At 43.0% G+C, this 21010-nt stretch overlaps 1 protein-coding gene across 1 annotated transcript in view; it reads right to left on the bottom strand.

The window, feature by feature from the left end:
• Positions 1-21010, bottom strand: part of Dnah9 (dynein axonemal heavy chain 9) — a 336148-nt gene that overhangs the window by 42457 nt on the left and 272681 nt on the right. Inside the window, exons 57-60 of the mRNA XM_041664051.1 lie at positions 15352-15492; positions 10623-10793; positions 9161-9283; positions 261-454 (exon numbers count right to left, since the gene is read on the bottom strand). Coding sequence (XP_041519985.1) covers positions 261-454; positions 9161-9283; positions 10623-10793; positions 15352-15492 — 629 coding nt within the window. The remainder of the gene's footprint in view (positions 1-260; positions 455-9160; positions 9284-10622; positions 10794-15351; positions 15493-21010) is intronic.

Here is a 21010-nt window from a genome sequence, read left to right as displayed (position 1 = left end):
ATCCCTCCATCTTCCTTCTTATTACAGGTGATTGGCATCTTTTTAAATGCTGATATTGATGAGTATCTCCTCCCAAACTTTCTATTAAGACATCAAGATAACAGAGGCATACCCAAGGCAGTCTGTCTCATGGGCTTTAGTCTTGGTACAAAGGTGCCCATTACTATATGAACATGGCCTTGAAGTTCAGCTATGCCAGGCTGGCTTTCCTGAGATTGCCCTGTAGAGATGCTTTCCCAGAGCCTGTGGCCTGCCCCTACCGCATGGCATAGGTCATCCGGTCAGGTCTCATGGCCCTCATCATGCAGAGACGCTGCAGGGCTGTCTTGTTCTTCCATTCCTGGGGGAACTTCTCCTTCTCGGGACACTCTGACTCCACAAACTTTTTCCAGCTCTTGGCAGATCCTTCAATGTCTCGATCCAGATTGCAGAATTCGTCCATTGATGAAAGTGCCTAGGGAATGTCAGAGAATCTTGTTCTAAACTGCAGTTCCTCTAGAAAGCTAGGATTTGCACTGCACTGGGCTGAGAGGCACGTGACATCCTTTACATAAACAGGTATCATTTATAATCTACTCTAGTGTCTTGGATCTTAGAAAAAAGAAAGAGGAAAAATATACATAAGTTCATTCTTAACACACTGCCCACCAGTATAATACAGACATTGTAAATAAAATGTTTGAGACTGGGTCACACCCAGCCATACACTGTTACATGGGAAATGGGTCAAAGTAGGTGCTCTAGGTTTTTGGGTCACAGAGCCCTAACACCTATGCCATAGGCTCTTCTTAACATTTTCATACCTATGGTACCACCACACTCTGCCCATCCATCTCTCACACGTCTCTTGAATGCCCACCCAACATTTCCATGGGCTGCCTAGTCTATAAGCATCAACTTCAAATACAGAGCATGGGAACCACACTTCTTCATTTAATGCTTTTCTGTGAGGTGTCTTTCTCCAACCCATCCCATTTGAGCTTTCCTACATCCACCTTGGGTGTGTGTCTGACTCTACTGATTCAGTTAAGGCTCCGTTCTCATCTTCATTAAGCTTGACTCCTTCCTTTGCTTGTGCTGATCACGCTTATTGTTTGTTAAGTCTCTGCAAAGTCAAGTTCAAAGTCATCAAACAGAGCAGAGTCAAAGAAACATACTCTGCCCCCAATCAACTGAGCATGAAACAATCCCTGAGCAGGAAAACCAACCAATCCCTCAGCATGAAACCAACCAATCCCTGAGCACGAAATCCAACCAGTCTCTGAGTTTGTCCAAGCTGAGGGATTGGAATCCAATCCATTCCCACCCTGAAAAATCTTCACCCTGAAAAAAAACTTCACCCTAAGAAGCCCTATATAAGCTCTGTGCCTGTTCAATTGGGAGCTGCCATTTTCCACCCTTGCAGAGGCAGTCACTCTCCTGGATTCCTCCCTCCCAATAAATCTTTTGAATGAAGTTTGGGTGAAGGTCTTCCATCAGAGTGAAGTGGAGCAGAAATGCAATGGACATCTCTGCTAGGAAACTCCCTTAGTGGAGTGAAGCAGAGAAGTAAGAATTTTCACCAGCAGCGCAGGAGCAAAGTCCTACCTTTCTGCCAGGGTTTTTCCCTTAGCAGAGCCAAGCAGAGAAGCAACAACTTTCACCAGAGCAGAGAAGCGATGGGCAGCTCTGCTGGAAACTCTCTAAGCAGAAGGGAGCAGGGCTGAGCTGTAATGGCTCTCTGAGAGGACCAGGATTGCTACATGTCTGCGGGGGAAACCATCTCTCACCAGAATACAGCTATTGGTATAGCCTGGCTTCTGACAGTCAGGATGCATTTTCTCCAGGGCTGTAGGTAGCCAGGATACCTTCCCTTCACAGCCATAGGTATAGCCTGACTCCTGACAGTCAGGCTACCTTCCCCTTCAGAGTTGTAACACATGCACACCCAACTTTGTTTTATCTCTCTCTCTCCCTCTACCCCCAAACTGAGTCCAAGTTGTGTTGCCCATATACTCTCTGGTACAGTGCCTGTCCTGGAATGTGGTAGACCTACCAGAGGTCACCTAAGGAAAATTTAATCTTCCTCTCCCAGCAGCTGTCAAAAGCCAATAGACCTACAGTTAGGGAACTAAAGACTACCTCTCTCCCTCCATGCTGTGGTCTTGACTGGTTAAGCCGACATGGGTCTTGTGCATGCTGTCTCAGTCACTGTGTGTGTATGTGTACAACTACCCTGTTGTGTGCAGAAAGTGAATATTGTCTACTTGCAGTTATCCATCGTCTTCTCTGGCTCTTAAGATTGTTCCATCCTTTTGTCTGCAAAGATCTCTGACCTTCTAGGTAAGGGATGTAATATAGATGGTCCATTTCGGGGCATGCAAAGTGTAGTAAGCCTTATTATACTGCCTTAGTAGATCTATGGTATCATCAGTCTCGATAAAAATTTGGGTGAGTATTATGGCTTAAATATAGGCTTTGTTTTGAAACCTTAATCCCCAACTTAGGGCATTATTTTGGAAACTTGAGGTAATGGTTAGCTGAAAGAAGGTTTGCGGGAGTAGGTATTTGTGGGTATATTATTCCTGGACACTTTCTGTCTTGCTCTCTGCTTTCTGGTCTACCACAGTGTAAATCAAGCTGTACCTCACATCCTCCCCATCCCAATAAACTGAGCCCTCTAGCGCCATGAACCAAAATATTGCCACCTTAAGTTATGTTGTTAGGTATTTTTCCATAGTGTCATAAAACAAATGAATTCAGGGGGGATTAGACACAGACACACCCCCTTATACATTCAGTGACTGCAATGCTTCTACTCTGTATTTATATTTCATTTCTCCAACAGTAGACTGAGGGTCTAAAGCACAATGCAATGAAAGTTAAGGAGCTCAAACTTATTATCATTATTTGAATCCATCCATCCATTTATATATTCTTTCAACATTTACTAATGTCCTACTACATTCCAAGAACATCAGAATATAATAGTGAAAAAAAATAGATGAAGTGTCTTCAAGTAGCTTTTAGTCTTAAGGAGAAAGAAGATAATAGAAGTATTGGAAGGCATGCAGGCTTCTGTTGGGTAGGCACAAAGACAGAGAAAATGAGAAAGCATTTTATGGGAAGGATAAAAATGAGCCAAAACATTGAGGGTGAGATGGGTCTGTGAGAAACACGATGTTAGCAGAGAATTCTTACTGGGAACAAGAACAAAGGAAGGCTGCAGAAGGACACAGACACTGCCTGGATGTGTTTGCTCTCTTCTCCTGTAGGGACCAACAAGCATCCTTTTACCTGAGCTCTGTGTATGACCAATCCCACCCCAACCACATAGTGTAAGAAGTATCTTCTTTCATGACAAATGGTGAGGGGTGCTTGGAGGAACAATGGACAAGGCCCAGGGAGACAGAGTTCAGTCCCAGCACCACCATTGCAGCCCACTGGAGTTGTAGTTTACTTGAACTTGGGTTTGTTCATGCAAACACTGAGGCCAGGAGATCAAGCACCATATCTTACATTCAAGCAGAGACACCATACTTGAAGACCATAAAAGATCCTTCCATGGAGGCTTGGTAGCTATTGGATTTCAACTGCCTTGTCTCTAATTCCCAAAAGACTGTGAGTTCCCTGTGGGCAAGAACTTCCTCAGGCATGGGCAGCCTTTGGGACAAGTTTAATAGATACGTCCTGCAGAGCCACAGACAGGCCGGGGCTGGGGCAGGGCTGGGCAAAGCCGTAGCTGCTGTCATTCTTTCTCTGTGTGCTGAGGAGCTGACTCTTGTCTAGATCCATGCTGCCCCACTTCTCAGCCTGCAGCATCACTAACCCTTTCCTGCCCAATTACCCTTACTGTGTCTCCCCAAAACAGAGCAAATTACACCATGACCAGAGCTCCCAGCTGCCAGGATGGGGTCTGAAACCACATCCTTGAAGCTTTTTGGTGAACACAATTGCACCATTTAATCTCCCAAATGAGGGAACGGGATTTTTAGCCTTCTAATAAGCTAAATGGAAATGACTAATTAACCTAATTACTTTGGACTGTGCAGCAAAATACAACAGTGCTAAATTGGCACCCAGAGTGGCAGTTGGGGGCCTTTTCAAAGGCAAACAAAGAAATTCGGCACAGATGAGATTGTTCTAATGAAGAGCAGAACATGCCCATTACCTGAAAGTTCAGCATTTGAGGGGACTGAAAACAGCCTTACAAAGGATAACAATAAAAGCAGGATTTTATCACACAAATGTCATTCATTACTGGCTTATTAGTTCTTCTGGGGGAAGGAAGCAAGGCAATCAACCTTCCTCATTAGATAGAATCTTTTAAAATGTTTTTTTTTTTATCATCTCCTATTCAATTATACTCAGTTTGTTTCTTTAGGCTAAAATCCAAGCGTACACTTGAAAAGCATTCATCAAAGGCTTCCGCGACACGTACCACATATTGCTTTGTGCCTCACCTGTGCACATCCCAGGCTGTGCTTGAGTTTGATGGACCTGGGTCTGTTGTTCCACATAACAAACTCAGAGAAAGAGAGAGAGATAAAGCTTTGCTCATTTGCAGAACACTTTAAACAGCCAGATGAGCTCAGCCCACAAAACAAAACATAAAAGCAGAGGGAAGTCAAGCCAAGCCAAGCCAAGGATGTATTCTGCGAAGGGAAGGAAGGAAAGAATCTATATACTAGCCTGCGGTAAGCTGTGGAAGGTGGAAGCCTTGGCTTCCTAATTGCTGGGACTGGAAAAACAGGCACAGTCAGTCATATTCTCAGCAGCCCCATTGCTTTTGGCTATTCTTCACTTTTGTGAAGGAGGGCATAGTGGGAAAGAAGACAGAGATAGTCAACTGGATTTGGCCCGCATAGTGGGAAAGAAGACAGAGATAGTCAACTGGATTTGGCCCAGTTGGGCAGTCCACAGTACTAGCAAGGCTTTCTTTCTGTGGACAGATTCTATTAGGCACCCCTGTATCAGCCACAGCTTGCATGGCCATTATACTGGGGGAAATTGATATTCAGGATTCTTATGAGTTTCGTTCTTTGAAAGATATATTTGAAGTATTATCCCCCAGCATTGTTTGTCTTTCAATTAGGATAAATGTAAAAAAAAAAATTAATAGTGTCTTTGTGGGTGTACTCAACTTAAAATGGTTTCACTAGGGTGGAGGGTGGGCCCTAATCCACCATGACTGGAGCCTTTACAAGAGGGGAAAGGCACAGAGACACAGAGAGGAAAGGCAGCTTTGTGTCAACTGTGCAGTTGGAGATGGACTGGGTCTCCAGGCTCCCAACTGAGGAAAGCCGAGGCTACCAGAAACTGGAAGATGCAAAGACAAGTTCGGCCCGGAGGATTTGGAGGCAGCCTGGTCCTGCCTATGTCATCACTTCTGATTTCTAGGCTCCACAGCGGTACACTTCTGTCATTTTAGGAAACTCGGCTTACAGTGCTTGACAACAGCATCCCGTGAAGAAAACGCCACCACAGCCATCAGCAGATTCTGGCTACTGATCATTCACTTTGGGGAAGATACTATGACGGTCATTTTTCAGATAAGGAAACAAAGAGTTAGATCACATGCCAGAGGCTATACACACACACACACACACACTCTCTCTCTCTCTCTCTCTCTCTCTCTCTCTCTCTCTCTCTTACACTTGGACCTAGGTATGCCTGAATCCAGGGGTCTGTATTAATTTGTCCATCTCCATTGCTGCTCTGGTTCTGCACATGGGTTCATTCAGAACTGCTTTTAGAACACATTTTCCATAAAGGCAGCAGACTCTGAGTCAGGATTTCCAAGTCCAGCAAGGTAGCCACTGGCCATGAGGAATACTGAGAACTTGACACAGGGTTAGTGTGATGGAGGGACTGTTTTTTTTTATTTTTACTTTTTTTTTTATTTAGGAAGGGTTTCTTTGTGTAATCCTGGCTATCTTGGAACTTCCTCTGTAGTCTACTCTGGCCTTGAACTCAGAGCGATCCACCTGCCTCTGCCTCTGGAGTACTGGGTTTAAAGGTATGTGCCCCTACCACCTGGCAGGATTTTTTAAAAAGAAGCTTCTTCTTTCTGTATTACTGGTTATCTTTGACCTCCTGAATTCAAGAGATTCTCCTACTTCAGTGTTTGAACAGCTGGGGCTATACAGGCAAATGCCAGTTGCCTGGCTCAGAGTTCAACTGTATTTCATTTGAATACTTTTACAGCTAAATTCAGAAACTTAAACTCATGTTAGTAATTAGAAAACTCATAGAGATGTTTGGAACAATTTGAGTGTATGAGTCAACGATTTCAACAATAGCATAAAATCTGAATACAAATATTTTGGAAGAAAAACTAACATTTGAGTGGAGTATACATGTGTAAAATATTCAGCAGGTTTCAAAGACAACACGAAAGCAAACTGTCTCAATAATAGTTAGGGTTTAGGTGTTAAATATCTAACAAAGACTCATTCTAAACAGTTTGGTTGTCACTTGTGGAACCACTGAGAGATGACAGATGCTCTAGGAGCCAAGGCCCGGTGACAAGAAGCTGGATGCGTCAAGGTGCAGCCCCTGGAGGGGCTAACAGCCTCTCCCTTTCTGTTTCTTTGCTTCTTGGCTGCCATGAGCTTTCCTCCATTTCATGATGCACTGTTTCACCACAGGCCCAAGAGCAGTGGGAATCCTGAGAATGGATGTGAATGTCTTTAATCCCAGCAATCAGGAGGACGAGACAGAAGATTATGAGTTCAAGGCCAGCTTGGGCTCTATAGTGAGAATCTTTCTTACAATAATAAATACATGTTAAAATTCCATAATGAAACCAATTACTTTGTATTCTAATGATTAACAAAAACAAGAAGAAACAAAGATGAAAGCCATGGGAACTGAGAAACCATGAAGAAAAACCTCTAAAATTGTGAGCTGAACATATATTTACTCGTTTTAAGCTTATTTTGCTCCTATGCTGGGGATGGAACCAAAAGCCTTGTCACTGTGTGCTAGAAGTATGTGATTTATTTTTTACCTCATAGGAGCTCACAGTTAAGAGATGACATGAGTTTCACAAGAGTCTCATAATTTCCAACAGTGTTAGGGCTCTTGAAGACTCTGGGGACTTTTAGAAATGGACTGGCTACACCTTGCATTATGAGAGGGCCAAGAGCTTTTGGGAACAAGCAATGGAAGATCATGACCTGAAGGCGATGTGTCTGGCTGTCAACTTGATAAGCAGTAGAATGGGCATGGTGAATTTTGATTGCCAACTTGGTAGGATTTAAAGTCTCCACAGAAACAAGCCTCTTGGTATGCTCGTAAAGAAGTTTCTAGATTGGGTTATGTGAGGTGGGAAGATCTACCCTGAAGTTATAAGGCGCTATTCCATATGTAAAGTACTGGTCTAAATAAAAAATGGGAAGTGAGTAGAATACCAGCATTCGTGTCCCTGTTTTCTATTCTGTGGATGCCATGTGACCAGCGACCTCAAGACTTTCCCACCACGACTGACTGTACACTCACACTGTGAGCCAATGTAAGCACTCAAGTTTATCTGTCAGGTGCTTGCGGTACCAACAAGGAAGGCAGCTAACGCAGTCCTGAAAGACGAAAGACTAGCTACCGATTCTCTAGAATGGAAGGTAGGGAAGTATTTTGAGCCACAGTAACATTAGCAGAATTAGCCACCAATTTCCTAAGATGAGTCCTTTGATGTGGGCAGCATGTTTATAAATGATCACATTCTGCATATAAATCAGCTTGAATTAACCTAAATGGAATTAGGATGAGTGGATGGTCTAATACGCAGAGGTTATATACTGTGCTTCTGTTCACATGACATCCCTGAGGTAATAATCATTCTGCAAATGGAAGAGAGATTGGTGGTTGGTTGGTACTAAGGACAGAGGGAGGGAGGAGATTTTGAGGTTATGAACAAGCAATCGGGAGTCTTTCTAATGATGGGACTTGGTGAATTTTAATAGTAGTAATCATTTCAATCTATGCATGCCCAATTTGGAAAAATATACTGGGAAAGAAATAAAGGAGCATTCCATTCACAACAGCAAGCCAAATCAATTCATAAAATGTCCGAGAATGCATATGATGAAGCTAAGTAAACACAGGTACATACATCACACACACATAAAAGAATGTGGGGATCCGTGGACTCAGAGGAAGCTTGGGGGACCACCTCAGTGTCAGTTTCCTGGCTATGCTACTGTAGGACAGTACTCCGAGGATTAAACATTGTAAGAAGCAGGTTATAAGGGATGTCTGTGAATCATTTCTTATAACTGCTTGTGTATACACAATTACCTTAAAAAACAGAGTATGAAATCTGGAGAAAGCTGATTCTCTTACTCCAGATGTGCACTTTTTCATGCTATTAAACATCTTTACAATGTGAGAACAAACATGGGAGATCATATGCAGGATTCGTCCTAAAAACATGCTATTTCATGTGTGCCCTTGGGTCTGGGCTAGAAAGCTGCCTACATAGAGTGCGCATGTGGCCCCTCTGCAGCTGGAAGTCACTTAGCTCTCATTTCCTGGCTATGAATGTGGACTCAGTCCCTACTGAAAAGACTACAGTTTGTGGTCTTTTCACCATCCATAAGATCCCAACTAGACTAATCTGCCCAGCATGGATTTTTGTCCTGATTTGCTATTTATAAGGGGTAGGACCTGCGTTTCTTGTTCCCAGGAACAAACAAGACCCATCTGCCAGATGGACAAGAGGATGAAATAGTAGTGTGTGTTCAATGAACTCAATAGACGTGAGCTACTCAAGTGCTATAGTTGCAGAGTGGAAAGGGTTCTCTGCTTGGGGTTTCAGTTCAGACCAACAGAGATGCTCGGCAGAGCTCCAGTTCCTGCCTGACTTCTGGAAGCGGTGGGACAGTATCTTCACCAGAGTCTCTGGGCTGGCCCGAGGAGCCCAGATTCCAGCCCTAAGCCTTGGCAGATGAAAAGCAGTTTAGTCCTAAAGAGAGAGCTCTCGGCCCAGAATATGCTCGTTTCTTCTCAGCAGGCTGGGGAGGATAGGACTGTTGTGGTGGTACGAGGACGGGAAGGGATGCACCTGAGTTCAACACAGCTCCATGTTCCAACTCTGAGAGAGCCACACTGATGTCATGAGGACACATATTTAAGTCAAACCTCGGAGAGAACTTGACTTTTACTGGGGGTCGGTACTGACCTTGATGGCCCCCCAGGCCTGGTGGGAGAGGAACTCCATTGGGCTGGGGGTTCCTGTCTGGACTGGAGCGCGAAGCAGGAAATCCAGCTCTGCGGCGTTGACTTCCTGGTTCACTAGGAGAATCTGCGGTTTTGGGAAAAAATAACACTGTGATTCTTCAGCTGTGGTCACGGAGACTGGAGTTCTTGGGGATTGTCACTCGGCGTAATTACTGCTGCCTTTAGCTCGAGAGCTTGCCCATCAATTTTGGCTGTTTAAAGAGGGTGGATTGGAAGGGTATATTCATGCAAATTTCTTCTGTGTGCATCTGTTTTCAGCCCAAACACCAGCACGACTTAAATGCACACAGAGGATGACTATATATCTTGGTTAGCAAGTATTATATATCAATCATAAGTGCCACGGAGTATGTGCCTGCAATTTAATTGAGCAGATGACACATACAAACGACATGATTTGAGGCGCGTGTCAAAGCGACATAGGAATATATGCAAAATAGAAACGTATATATAAATCAATAATGTGAAAGGGGTTTTGAAGTAGAGGACTGACTTGCAGGCGGAAGAAGGAGGAGATCAATTCAACCAAGATTTCTGTCTTGGGGTCTTGGGGAAGCTAAGAGGCAGAGATAGTAAAACAGGAATGGTGAATTTTCCAGGGAAGGAAGATTGAAGGTACAGGGGCTTGGAGGGGCTTAGAGAGGCATGTGTGTAGGGAGGAAAGCCTCTGGCTTGGCTGTGGGTATGATTCACAGGGAGAGGTGGGATCCAGGTTTCTTTGTGAAGGTGAAGCTGTCTGGGTCACAGCTGGGAATAAAGAGGATGAGTGTGATACAGGCATGCTAGCGTGCACCCATGAATTCAGACACTGAAACATAAAAACAGCACAAATAAATGGCAGACTATCTGACTTTGAGCATTGTAGGGGGTCTTGGGTTCATAGAGCCTGTGCTATACACTTACTTATACATTGGAAAATCCTGATTGTAAGTGGGAAGAAGGTATGTACAAAGTAGCGATGTTTTAAGGCTTTTTGATGTTAGGATTAAGCAGCAGATCAAGGTCTCTTCCTGATGATGCAGTGACATAGGAAGTCCTAAGTTCCAAGCTCCTAGGAACCAAAGCTGTTAGAACTTCCCCAGATGTACTGTGGCTACAGCCATGGAAAGCCCTGCTTGGTCAGAGCCAATCTGATTGACTAGGCGTGGTTTCTGGAGTAGCATTTTGAGAAGGATCCCAGATTACCCAGTACCAGCAGGAAAAAGCTAAATGATTGATTCAGGAAGTCTGCTCCAAGTGGGACAATGGCCAATTAAGAGTGTGGGTTAGACCGCAGTGCACGGGCACATGTGGACTGGCCAGGTTGAACGTGTTTGAGAAATGACATCAAACGAGGTTTCCTTAACGTTTACTGACTTGATGGTAAATATGACTTGAGGAAACAGTTTTGAGTTACTTTTTACCTGAAAGGTGAGCTGGGCAAGGTAGGTGAGTTTATCGCACTCGAAGAGGCCGCGTGTGGTGTACTGGTACACCGAGAAGGTTATGCTGTCTATTAGATTGGCAACTCTCTCTTTGACACTTTCACCGGGAGCTGCCTTCTCCACAGCTTTCTGGAAGACAATGCTGAAGGCCTAGAAGAGAAGACGAATCATAGGCAATCTATAAAACCCCCTTTCCTGCGGAGACTATTATAATTTTCTAGTCTACTCATTGAGTGCTTCTCCCAGCACTTCCTGCTAAGTGGAGATACTATTAAGATACCACTATGCTATAAGGGACTAGAGAGACGGCTCAGAGGTTAAGACCATGGACTGTTCTTCCAGGGGACCCAGGTTTGGTTCCCAGCACCCACATGGCTGTTCACAACTGTCTATAATTCTAATCCCATGAGATCTGACAGCCTCTGAGGGCACCAGACATCATGTTAGCTCTTAGTCCTTCCCAAAATGCATCTTGGAATTTAACTCTGTCTCGAGTTCTTAAGAGGGTGGACACTTATTTTGACTATGGTATTTGGAGGTGGGGACTTTGGGAGGTGAGGTCGTCAACAGTAGGGCTTCCATGACTAAATCTTGGTAGCTTTATAGGGGAGAAAGAATAGGACACAGAAGTATGCTTCCTGTACCAAGTGATGTCCTGTTCAGCTTCCAGACTCTGCCAACAAGCGGACTGTCAGCAGAGCTAGCCTTTAGACCTTGGACCAAGAACTATGTGCCAAAATCAACTTCTCATCTTTATGGCTTACCTAGACTGTGGTACTATCTTATTAGCAACACAAAATGGTTTCATAAATGTGCATATTGAATGTTGATGAGTGCAATCAATGAGAAACAAATGGGTTGTAGCCAAAGGACATGATCCAGGAAGTTTTGATTGGATAATTACCTAAATACAAAGATGATACAGCCAGCAATGACTATTTGAGTTAGTGATGCTACCTAATCGATGACATAATTCTTGGAGCATAGAGAACATGTTCCAGACAACTTCATTTTCTGAAGCTGACCCTGGCACATAATGGGTAGCGAGAATTATTTCAGTTTGTGACTTTCCTTTTCTATTAGAATCTCAGATGCCATGCTTGTTTCTGTTAGCTGTGCATTCATTCTCAGAAGTCCTTGTAAGTATTTTTTTGTCCCATTGTCTTTTCCTGCAGTGATAGGAACACAACCCCCTTTAAATTTCTTCTCTAAACTACAATAAGGGCATGGTATGAAAAAGAATTTTTTTTTTAATTTTTTTTTAAATTTATTTATTTATTAAGGATTTCTGCCTCATCCCCACAACCGCTTCCCATTTCCCTCCCCCTCCCCTGATCAAGTCCCCCCCCCTCAAAAAAAAGAAATTTTGTGACCAACAACCTACCATTTGAAAATTGGTGATTTCTTAGAAAATAACTATTTGGGATGCTACATTGATATGGATAGATCAAATAATGAAAGGGAATAAAAGCCAATATATTATAATTAGATTTAACTATCAGTTCAGCAGATCTCTGTTTTTTTCTCTCTTTTCCTTTTTGTGACTTCAAGAAGGAAAATAAAGCTCTTTAGTCTTTACAGCATCGGTATTAGGACCTCAGTGGAAGCCATGTATGTCTGAGCCTTGGTGTTCTTCGCTTAAGACTGTGAGATGAAGCTTGTTCTCTCTCAGTGCTGAGGTGTTTCTTGTTAATGAAGCCCTCAGAGCTTTTTTTTTCCTTTGCTGATGACCTCAGCAAATATCTTCTGCCCATACTTAACCTAACCTGATGTGAGGTTTACCTTCCCTTGGTAGATTTTAAACGAAATAACAGCTCATTAGAGGCCGCAAAGCTTCCACTCAGAGCGAGTGCATAGAATGGGGTGGCTAGCTTTCTCTGGGCCATTACTGCCCGTTTCTTCGAAAATTCCATCCAAAGGGAGCGGTCAGTAAAGACCCTTGAGCCACGGAATTGGAGTAAGGTGATTCACAATCCAGGAAAATACTTAGAGAAATTAGAAATCCCGAGTACACTTTGCCTTTCCCTCACACTGGGTGGATTTTGGCTGCTGGTTTCTCCTCCCTGTTGGTGTGTGAAGGGTTCTGAGGCCGGGCCTGATCCTCACATTCCTAGCTTCCTCCAGAAGCTCTCTTCCCCACAGAAGGTTCTGTCACCGACTCTGGCTCTCCTTGAAGATCCCCAGCAGCTGTTTTTGAGCTTTTAGGGGCTAAAGCAGTTTTCTCACTTACTAGTATTTTTTATAAATTCTTCTCGCTTATATGAAAATGACGAGTGCTCTGCGAGCAGGGCTGGCCCTTATGCTTGTATTCCCAGAGTACACCCATGTCTTATGCTTGTATTCCCAGAGTCCACCATGTCTTATGCTTGTATTCCCAGAATCCACCCATGTCTTATGCTTGTATTCCCAGAATCCACCCATGTCTTATGCTTGTATTCCCAGAATCCACCCATGTCTTATGCTTGTATTCCCAGAGTCCACCCATGTCTTATGCTTGTATTCCCAGAATCCACCCATGTCTTATGCTTGTATTCCCCAGAATCCACCCATGTCTTATGCTTGTATTCCCAGAATCCACCCATGTCTTATGCTTGTATTCCCCAGAATCCACCCATGTCTTATGCTTGTATTCCCCAGAATCCACCCATGTCTTATGCTTGTATTCCCAGAATCCACCCATGTCTTAGTAGGCACCAGAAAACGCTGAGCGGTTGACTGTGGGCCACTAATGCCCAACAGCTATTAGAAAAAGTTTAAGGAGTGCTTAGACAGGGGGTTAAACGTCAAATGCTTTAACGATCATGGCACATAAGACCAAAAAGAAAAGGGTTGGGAATTCACCACAGAAGACATGTGAGCACCTAGGGAGAGCAGCTTTAGCTCCAGCAAATTCATACACTGTGGGCAGTGAGAGCGCTGTTGCCAATCTTCCTAAGAAGCCTGAAACTGGAGTTATGTGAAGTCTCTATTGACATTATTTCCTGAAGTGTAGAGATCAAACTAAGAGCTCCATAAGTGCTAGGACTAGATGCTAGGTTCAAATCTCTTTATTATAATTTTTAAAGATTTATTTACTTAAGTTTTTGTCTGTATGGATGTTTTGCCTGCATGCATGTCTGTGTCCAGTGCCCATGGAGTCCAGAAGAGTCTCTCTCTCTCCCTTTATCTCTTTTCCTCCCTCCCTCTCTGCCTTCTCCCTCCTTCTCTTCTCCATCTCTGTTGTTTATTTCTCAAGATGTTTTCAGCTACTTAATCATTACACATTTAAATGTGTTTTCAAAGATCCAATGGGTCAGTAAACAACTGTCTTTGGTCATTCTTCACAACAATGTGAGAATCAAAAGTCTTTTCATTTTTTAGACAAATTCTGCATACTAAACTGGTCCTGAATTTATGACCCCTGTGCCTCCACACCATGAGATTGGCATTACAGGTGGTCTAATATGCCACGTGACCTCTTCCCTTTTTGGAAGTCAAGTTTCAGAGCCTCCTGCCTCAGAAGCTATCACTGCCTAACTTACAACATACTTCTGAGCACATATTCACAGGTTTTTGGTGAACTCTTCTTTCCAGAAAGCACCGCCGTGGAAGTTCCTGGTACTTAGAGGGATTGTCAGCTACACCTCAACTAAGGACAGCATGCCATAGTTAGCTTATGCTCACTCTGATGCTGGCTTTTTACTATCTTGTAATTGTTTTGCATGTTCCTATGATAAGAATATAAGCTTACGTTTCTTTGTAAAACCACAAAATACCATAAACAGTTCATCCGAGCTGCAGAGACTCAAGGCTATAAGAAAGAGACTGGGAAACGGAGACATGCCATCACCTCAGGGATTGGAAGCCTGACAACTTCTCAGTTTCTTGTCACCAACCCTATACCTTGGCCTTGGCTTCCACACGTTGATTTAACTGAGGCTATTTCATGGAGCTGAGGTGTGTTCTCTTTGTGCATGCATGTTGTATTCTGAGGGAATGCTGATGCTTGTCTGTCTGTCTGTCTGTCTGTCTCTGTGCCCAATCTTTCTGCTTGTTGATCCAAATCTCTGTTCAGAACTTCACGCCCCACCCCACGACATTTTAATGCCTCTTTAATTATGGTCTTTTGATGAATGCACTAGGGGATAAGCTGTACTTTCTGAGAGTCCCCAAAATTTATAGGTTTTTATTTTTTCATGAGTAAGATAAGTTTAGTCAGCACTTAAAATGTGCTAAGAACTTCAGTTTTATGGGTATTTTAACAACCCTAAGTAGCAGCTTTGGGAATATTAGGATAATAAGAAAAGTAATTTAATGCTGGCCCATCCTAATTGCTAGAGTAGGTCTTTCATCAATAAAAACAATATACATTTTGGATCTCCTCCATTATGTTTTAGCTCTTTGGGGACAGAATAGCTTCTTATACTTCCTCTGTTTCTTTGGTACCCTCTGCTGCGTGCCGTCCAGTATTAATGGATATTCAATGTGCTTACTGAAAAGACGAGGCCAAGATTCATTTGCAGCAGCATCCTTTCCTGTTAGAGTAAGTTATATAAGAGGTAGGGGTCTGTCACATAGGTCTAAAGTCAATGTAGCTGCTCCCTGGCTTCAGTCTTAAAGATCTGCCATCACTAATGGAGTATGTGGGTAAGTTCCCATGGTGCCCTAGGTTGGTAGTGCTATTTTGCTATTATTATGATTATGGGGGAAAACCCAAGGTGAAAGTTACCTTGAGGGAGAACTGGTACATTGGGTGGATCTTGCTCAGGTCATTCATTATAAAGTAGAGCAGAGATGCTCGGGCTGCTGCTGGCCGATAGTGCTCTCGGGCCTCGTTGATTTTCACTTCAGTTGATTTGGCTTCTTGGACCTGGAAACACAAATAGGAGTTCATGGTTCAAACCAATCAGGACTTCAGGGAAGCAGCCTGGGCCTTCCATGTGAGGAGATACCTGTCTGCATACAGAGTGCAGTGAACTGCGGGAGGGAGGGTTAAGTGGATAGACGCTCAAAAGTCACTATGATATTCCTTAGTAGAACCCAAGTGCAAAAGATTACACACTCCTAGTGTGAGGGTATCAGTTAAGGGTAACATACTTCCTTGAGCTGGGAAGTATGGAAAACCCTAAGCCCCATGTCTAATGGGAAGATATCTTGGAAAACCAAGAAGTGCATATCACTCTAAAGTAAAATGTGGTAGAAGTCCAGGAAGGAAGCACAACACAATTTTCATTCTTGTGAATGTGCGTGCGTGCGTGCGTGCGTGTGTGTGTGTGTGTGTGTGATGCTGGGAGTTGATTGCAGAGTCCTGCACCTGTCAGAAAGTCTTTCACCACTGAGCTACAAACTTAGCCCTTTCCTTAATTTAAATGGACTAGTTATATACTGAGCCACACAGAGAATCTCCTTCAGTGGAATATTTTGTTCTCAGAAGGGTTCTTGTCTTGATAATAAGAAGAGATTTAAGTATCCAGAATATATATTTCTGTAAGATTGTGTCTCTGCACATGGTCTTTAGCTTATTTTGTCCTTATATTCCAAAATAGAATAAACCCATTGGTAACTATTCCAAAACAGATAAAACGTATTGGCAACTGGAGAGTCCGTCAGGAAAAAGCAATGATCACGATTCATGGTCTCAGATCAGATTATTATAAATTACAGTTGGAAACTGTGCTGGTTTGAATGAGAATGGCCCACATAGAAAGCAGCTATATGTCTGAATACTTGATTCCTATTGGTGGAACGGTTTAGGAAGGATTAGGAGGTGTGGTTTTGCTGGGCGAGCTGTGCCATTGACAGTGGGCCTTTTAGTTTCCAAAGTCCATGCCATTCTCAGATAGCTGTCTCTGCCATGTGCTTGTTGATCAAGAATTCAGCTCTTGGCTACTGCTCTAGCACCATACTGGTCAGCTGACACTGCTCCCCACCAGGTTAGACTCTCACCTCCTAGAACTGAGGGCCCCAAATTAAATGCTTTCTTTTATAAGTTGTGTTGGTTAGGGTATTTTATCATAGCAAAAGGAAAGTAAGTAAGACAGAAGTGGCTACCAGGAAGTGGGCTACTGCTGTGGCAGGCCTGACCATGCTGTTTTTTTGGAGGGATGTGGAAGACATCCCTCACGTGGGACTTTGGACTAGGAACATGGTTGAACAGAGTAAATGGTGCTTACTGGGCCATTTTAATAGGAACACAGAAGACAGCACTGCTGAAAGCATAATAATCCTCTGTGGAGGCCCCAGCTCAAGAGATTTCGGAGGAAGAAGATATTAGTAACTGGACTAGAGACCACACTTGTGAGAGTTTGATGAAGAAGGGGACTTCTTTTTGCCCCTGTACTAAGAATCTGCTTGATGCTAAATTAAAGAGTATGGGACAAAATTCACTGGCAACAGAGATTTCAAGTCAGCCGAATACTGACTCTGCCACTTGGTTTTTAGTAATCACCCTTATGAAGAATTAAAATAAAAGAGAGTAAGCAGGGCCAAAAGAAACACAACATGGTAATTTTGAAATGAAAAAGAGCGCCAGAAGATTTAATGTTGGAGCCAATGCTTGTTCTGAAAGGATAAGAAGAGGGCTGATGTGAAATGAAAAAGGAGTGATGCTCTCATTGCAAGGCCCAACCAATCCTGCAATTTGTAAAAAAGACACTGTGTGCACCAACAAATCAGAGTATGCAAATGTCAATCAAGGAGCGAGGTGGGTTCTATCCCGAGTAGGCAGAAGAACTCGGCAGCATCAGCCATGTGGTTCTGGCTTTAAGAGTCATGAAGGATAGAAGAGTAAAGGGTGTAGGATCTTCTGTGGTTAACGAAAGCTGCAGAGGCCAAGTGTAAGGTTGGGAAGTCCTTGCATTGAGACCCAGAGTGGCCACAGCGTGGAGCTGTGAAAGTGAACTGTACTGGAGATCTCAGGATGTCGGAGGTGCCAGAGCCATGGGATAGCTGCCAGGGACAGCTGCAGACAGAAGTGGAACCAGAAGAAGAGAGAAGTGTCTTGCAGTCAGCAAAACTGGAAGGGAAGAGCCACAAAAGCCCTTTGACACTGGACATAGAACTACAGGGTTTTGAGTTTGCCCTGCTGGGATTCAGTTTTGCTTTGGTCCAGTGTTTCATCAGTATGCTGCATTTCCTCTCTCTTGAAATATTAATATTTATCCTGTGTGTGCCACTGTGTGTTGGAAGCATGCAATTTGCTTTTTGATTTTACAGGGGATTATAGTTGAGAGATTGCCATGTGTCTCAGAAGAAATTTTTAACTTTGGTCTTTTTAAAACTGTGAATGACTGTGGGGACTTTTGAAATTAGACCAAATGCATTTTGCATTATTATGATGTGTCATAAGCTTTGTGGGCTGGGTTGGAATGTGCTGGTTTGAATGAGAATGGCCTCCATAGGCTCATATTTGAATTTTTGCTCCCAGTCAGTGGAAATTTTGAGATGAGGAGGTGCAGTTTTGTTAGAGGTATGTCGCTAGGGTGGTTTGTAAGGTCTCAGAAACCCATGGAATTTTCCAGTAAACTCTCTCAGCTTTGTTTTTGTTGATTGGGGCACAAGATCCCAGCTACTGCCCCAGCATCATATCTGACTGCCTACTTCCATGCTTCCTGACAAGGTTGTTATGGGTTCTAACCCTCTGGGTCCATGAGCCCCAAATCAGATGCTTTCTTTTTATGTGTTGCTTTGGGCATGATGTTTCATAGCAGCAACAGAGAGTAACTAAGTAAGAACTGTTACCAAAGAAGACAATTAGAAGACTTCTTCTACCCAGCACTTGGGAGGCTGAGGCAGGAAAATCACAAGATCAAGGCCAGCCTGGGCCAAACAATGAGACCTTGTCTCAAAAACAAAGACCTCTCCTAAAACCTCGCCCTTCCTCCCCACCCATGCCATAAAACAAAAGCAAAACAAAACAAAACAAACAAAAAAAAACAAAAAACAAAAGAAAAAGCAAAGAAACTTCACAAAGTTTAACACATCAAGAATTGAGGAGGATCAAACAACCTAACAACAACCATTAAATTAGTACACTTAGAAGCAGTACATACTGAAGAAAGCACAGTGCAAAGATCTTTCAAAAAAGAGCAGGTTTTACCTGGGAAGGAATGGATAAGGGTGTGTGAAAATAACAGTTATTTAGATGAAATGGTGTATGAGTTAAATAGAGTTGAAAATAAGGAAACTGGGAGAAAGGTCTGAAGTTCATAAAGATACAAAGATGGGAAATTGTGAACATTTATAGGAACTGGTAGGTAGGAAGAGGAAATCTAAATACATTTAACAGAAACGTGTAGAGAATAAAGAAAATGAAGGAAAGCTAATGTCAGAAGCTAAGAATTTCCCCAAGTCAACAAAATATTGGAGCTTTCTTATTTGGAAGAAGTATATCTTTTAAGTATGATAAATATGGATGTAGCTTCACCATATAGTGAAATTATAGGAAATCAATGATGACAATAAAATATCAAAAGCAATCAGAAAGCATAAGGTGCCTACAAAAGAATAGCAATTAGACTGAAAACAGACTCTTAACAGCAATAACAACGCACAAGATACATTATGAAAAAAGAACAAAAAATGCAAGAAAATGATTAAAATTTAAGTACTTGAAAATTGTTTTGGAAGATGCTAGATATATTGCTTAATTTTATATCTCATTAAAACATATATATTAAAGTCACATTTAAAATGAAATACATTTTATATGTAAGCAAAAATGTTAAAATGAAATATAGTGAGCATCTCTCAAATCTTCAAAGTCTAAGAGAAGAAGGATAAAGAAAAGGTCAACAAAGGAGGAGCAATCTCACTCCAGTTAGAACTGCTACCAGCTCTGACTAAGGATAGATGGAAGAGCCTTATGTAAACACGGTAGTCAGCATACTAATTTCAAAATAAAACTTCAGAAAAAAAGAGTTGGGATGGAATTACTCTGCACAGGTGAATAATGTTGATCCCAGAAGGCATGGGTCAACATGAAAATCACAATACAAGGTATGGGATACCTCCCTTTTATTCAAAGATGCCTCTGAGATCCCTCAAACAATACAGGCTATTGCTATTGCCCGTGTTACCACAACCATGAGGCAAGACCCTATTGCTGAAGATGCCATACGCTAGCTGCAAGGACATAGAAATGTTAACACAAATTAACAGAAAAAATGTGTCCCTGCTGGCTAGCTTGCACAGTCCTGGAAAGTTCTATGTGGCTGCTGGAGAGAAAAGGCGCCAGTGGTCTTGCCTAGAATTTGACCCTGCGTGATGCAATGTTGACCTTCCAGGTCAGACGTGTCTCCTCCTCCAATAGTGGGCATGACTGCAGTGGGGTAACCAACCACTTTCTGATTGGCTTTGACGCCTGCTGTGCAGGAGGCATCCCTGCTTGTTACTTTAATCTTAATCAAAACCCACAGACAGACAGAGAGCTTAAAGAGTTAAAACCTGCTATTTCTATTTTACCAAATGGTCACAATAGCAAGATGCTTCCTAAGTATTTATGTTTATAGCCATAAACCTGGGCTGTTCTAGCCTTGGTGAGAGACGCGTCTATCAGCACTGGCAGAGATACATGGATGATCAACAGGCTGAGAAGAAGAGATGGGGTGCTCATCCCTAAACAACACATCTATACTATAACTCAAGGCTCAGAGGACATCACAGAAGAGGAGGCTGAAAGAATGTAAGTGCCAGAAGATGAGGAGTATTGTGAAATGCTGTCCTCCATACATGACACAGCTATCAGAATCATTAGATCACAGCAGCTGTGGTCACCTTCACAGGGGCTACAGAAGATCAAGCCAGCCTGATCTTGCAATAGATGGAGTAGATGATCTCTAGGTTCCTCTCCTCCCTGAGGCGCTATTGGCAGTGGGATGGTTGCTGGGGAGGAAGACTCATTCTTTATTGAAGACATGGACCACTACTAGGCTTCCCGTGTTCCTGCAAACAAAGCCACCCCCAGGAGCACACGGGCAGCTCTAACTTAACTTATTGGTTATTAAAATATAAAAGACATGAATTTGGAAGGGGTCTGATGGAATAGGAGGATCTGGGAGAAGTTTCAGGGCAAATGAGGGGTAGATATGTGTCTTCGTCTCTGTTATATTGCTGTGAAGACACCCCATGACCAAGGAAACTCATGAAAGAAATCATTTGATTAAGGGCTTTGAGGGTTTCCTTACAGTTCAGAGGTTTAGTCCATTATCATCATGGTGGGAGCGGGTGCCATGCAGGCAGGTACTGGAGCAGTAGCTGAGAGCTACATCTTGATCTCTAGGCAGATAGAGAGGTGGGGACTGGGCCTGGCATTGGCTTTTGAAGCCTCAAAGACCACCCCTAGTGATCTGTCTCCTCCAACAAGGCCATACCTCTTAATCCTTTAAGTC

Source organism: Microtus oregoni, unplaced genomic scaffold (assembly GCF_018167655.1).
Source record: "Microtus oregoni isolate MIOR12 unplaced genomic scaffold, Mior012 000015F_ref0000493, whole genome shotgun sequence".
NCBI classification, from domain to species: domain Eukaryota; kingdom Metazoa; phylum Chordata; class Mammalia; order Rodentia; family Cricetidae; genus Microtus; species Microtus oregoni.
The sequence above is the reverse complement of the archived record's forward strand: the minus strand, read 5'-3'. Positions and strand labels throughout refer to the sequence as shown.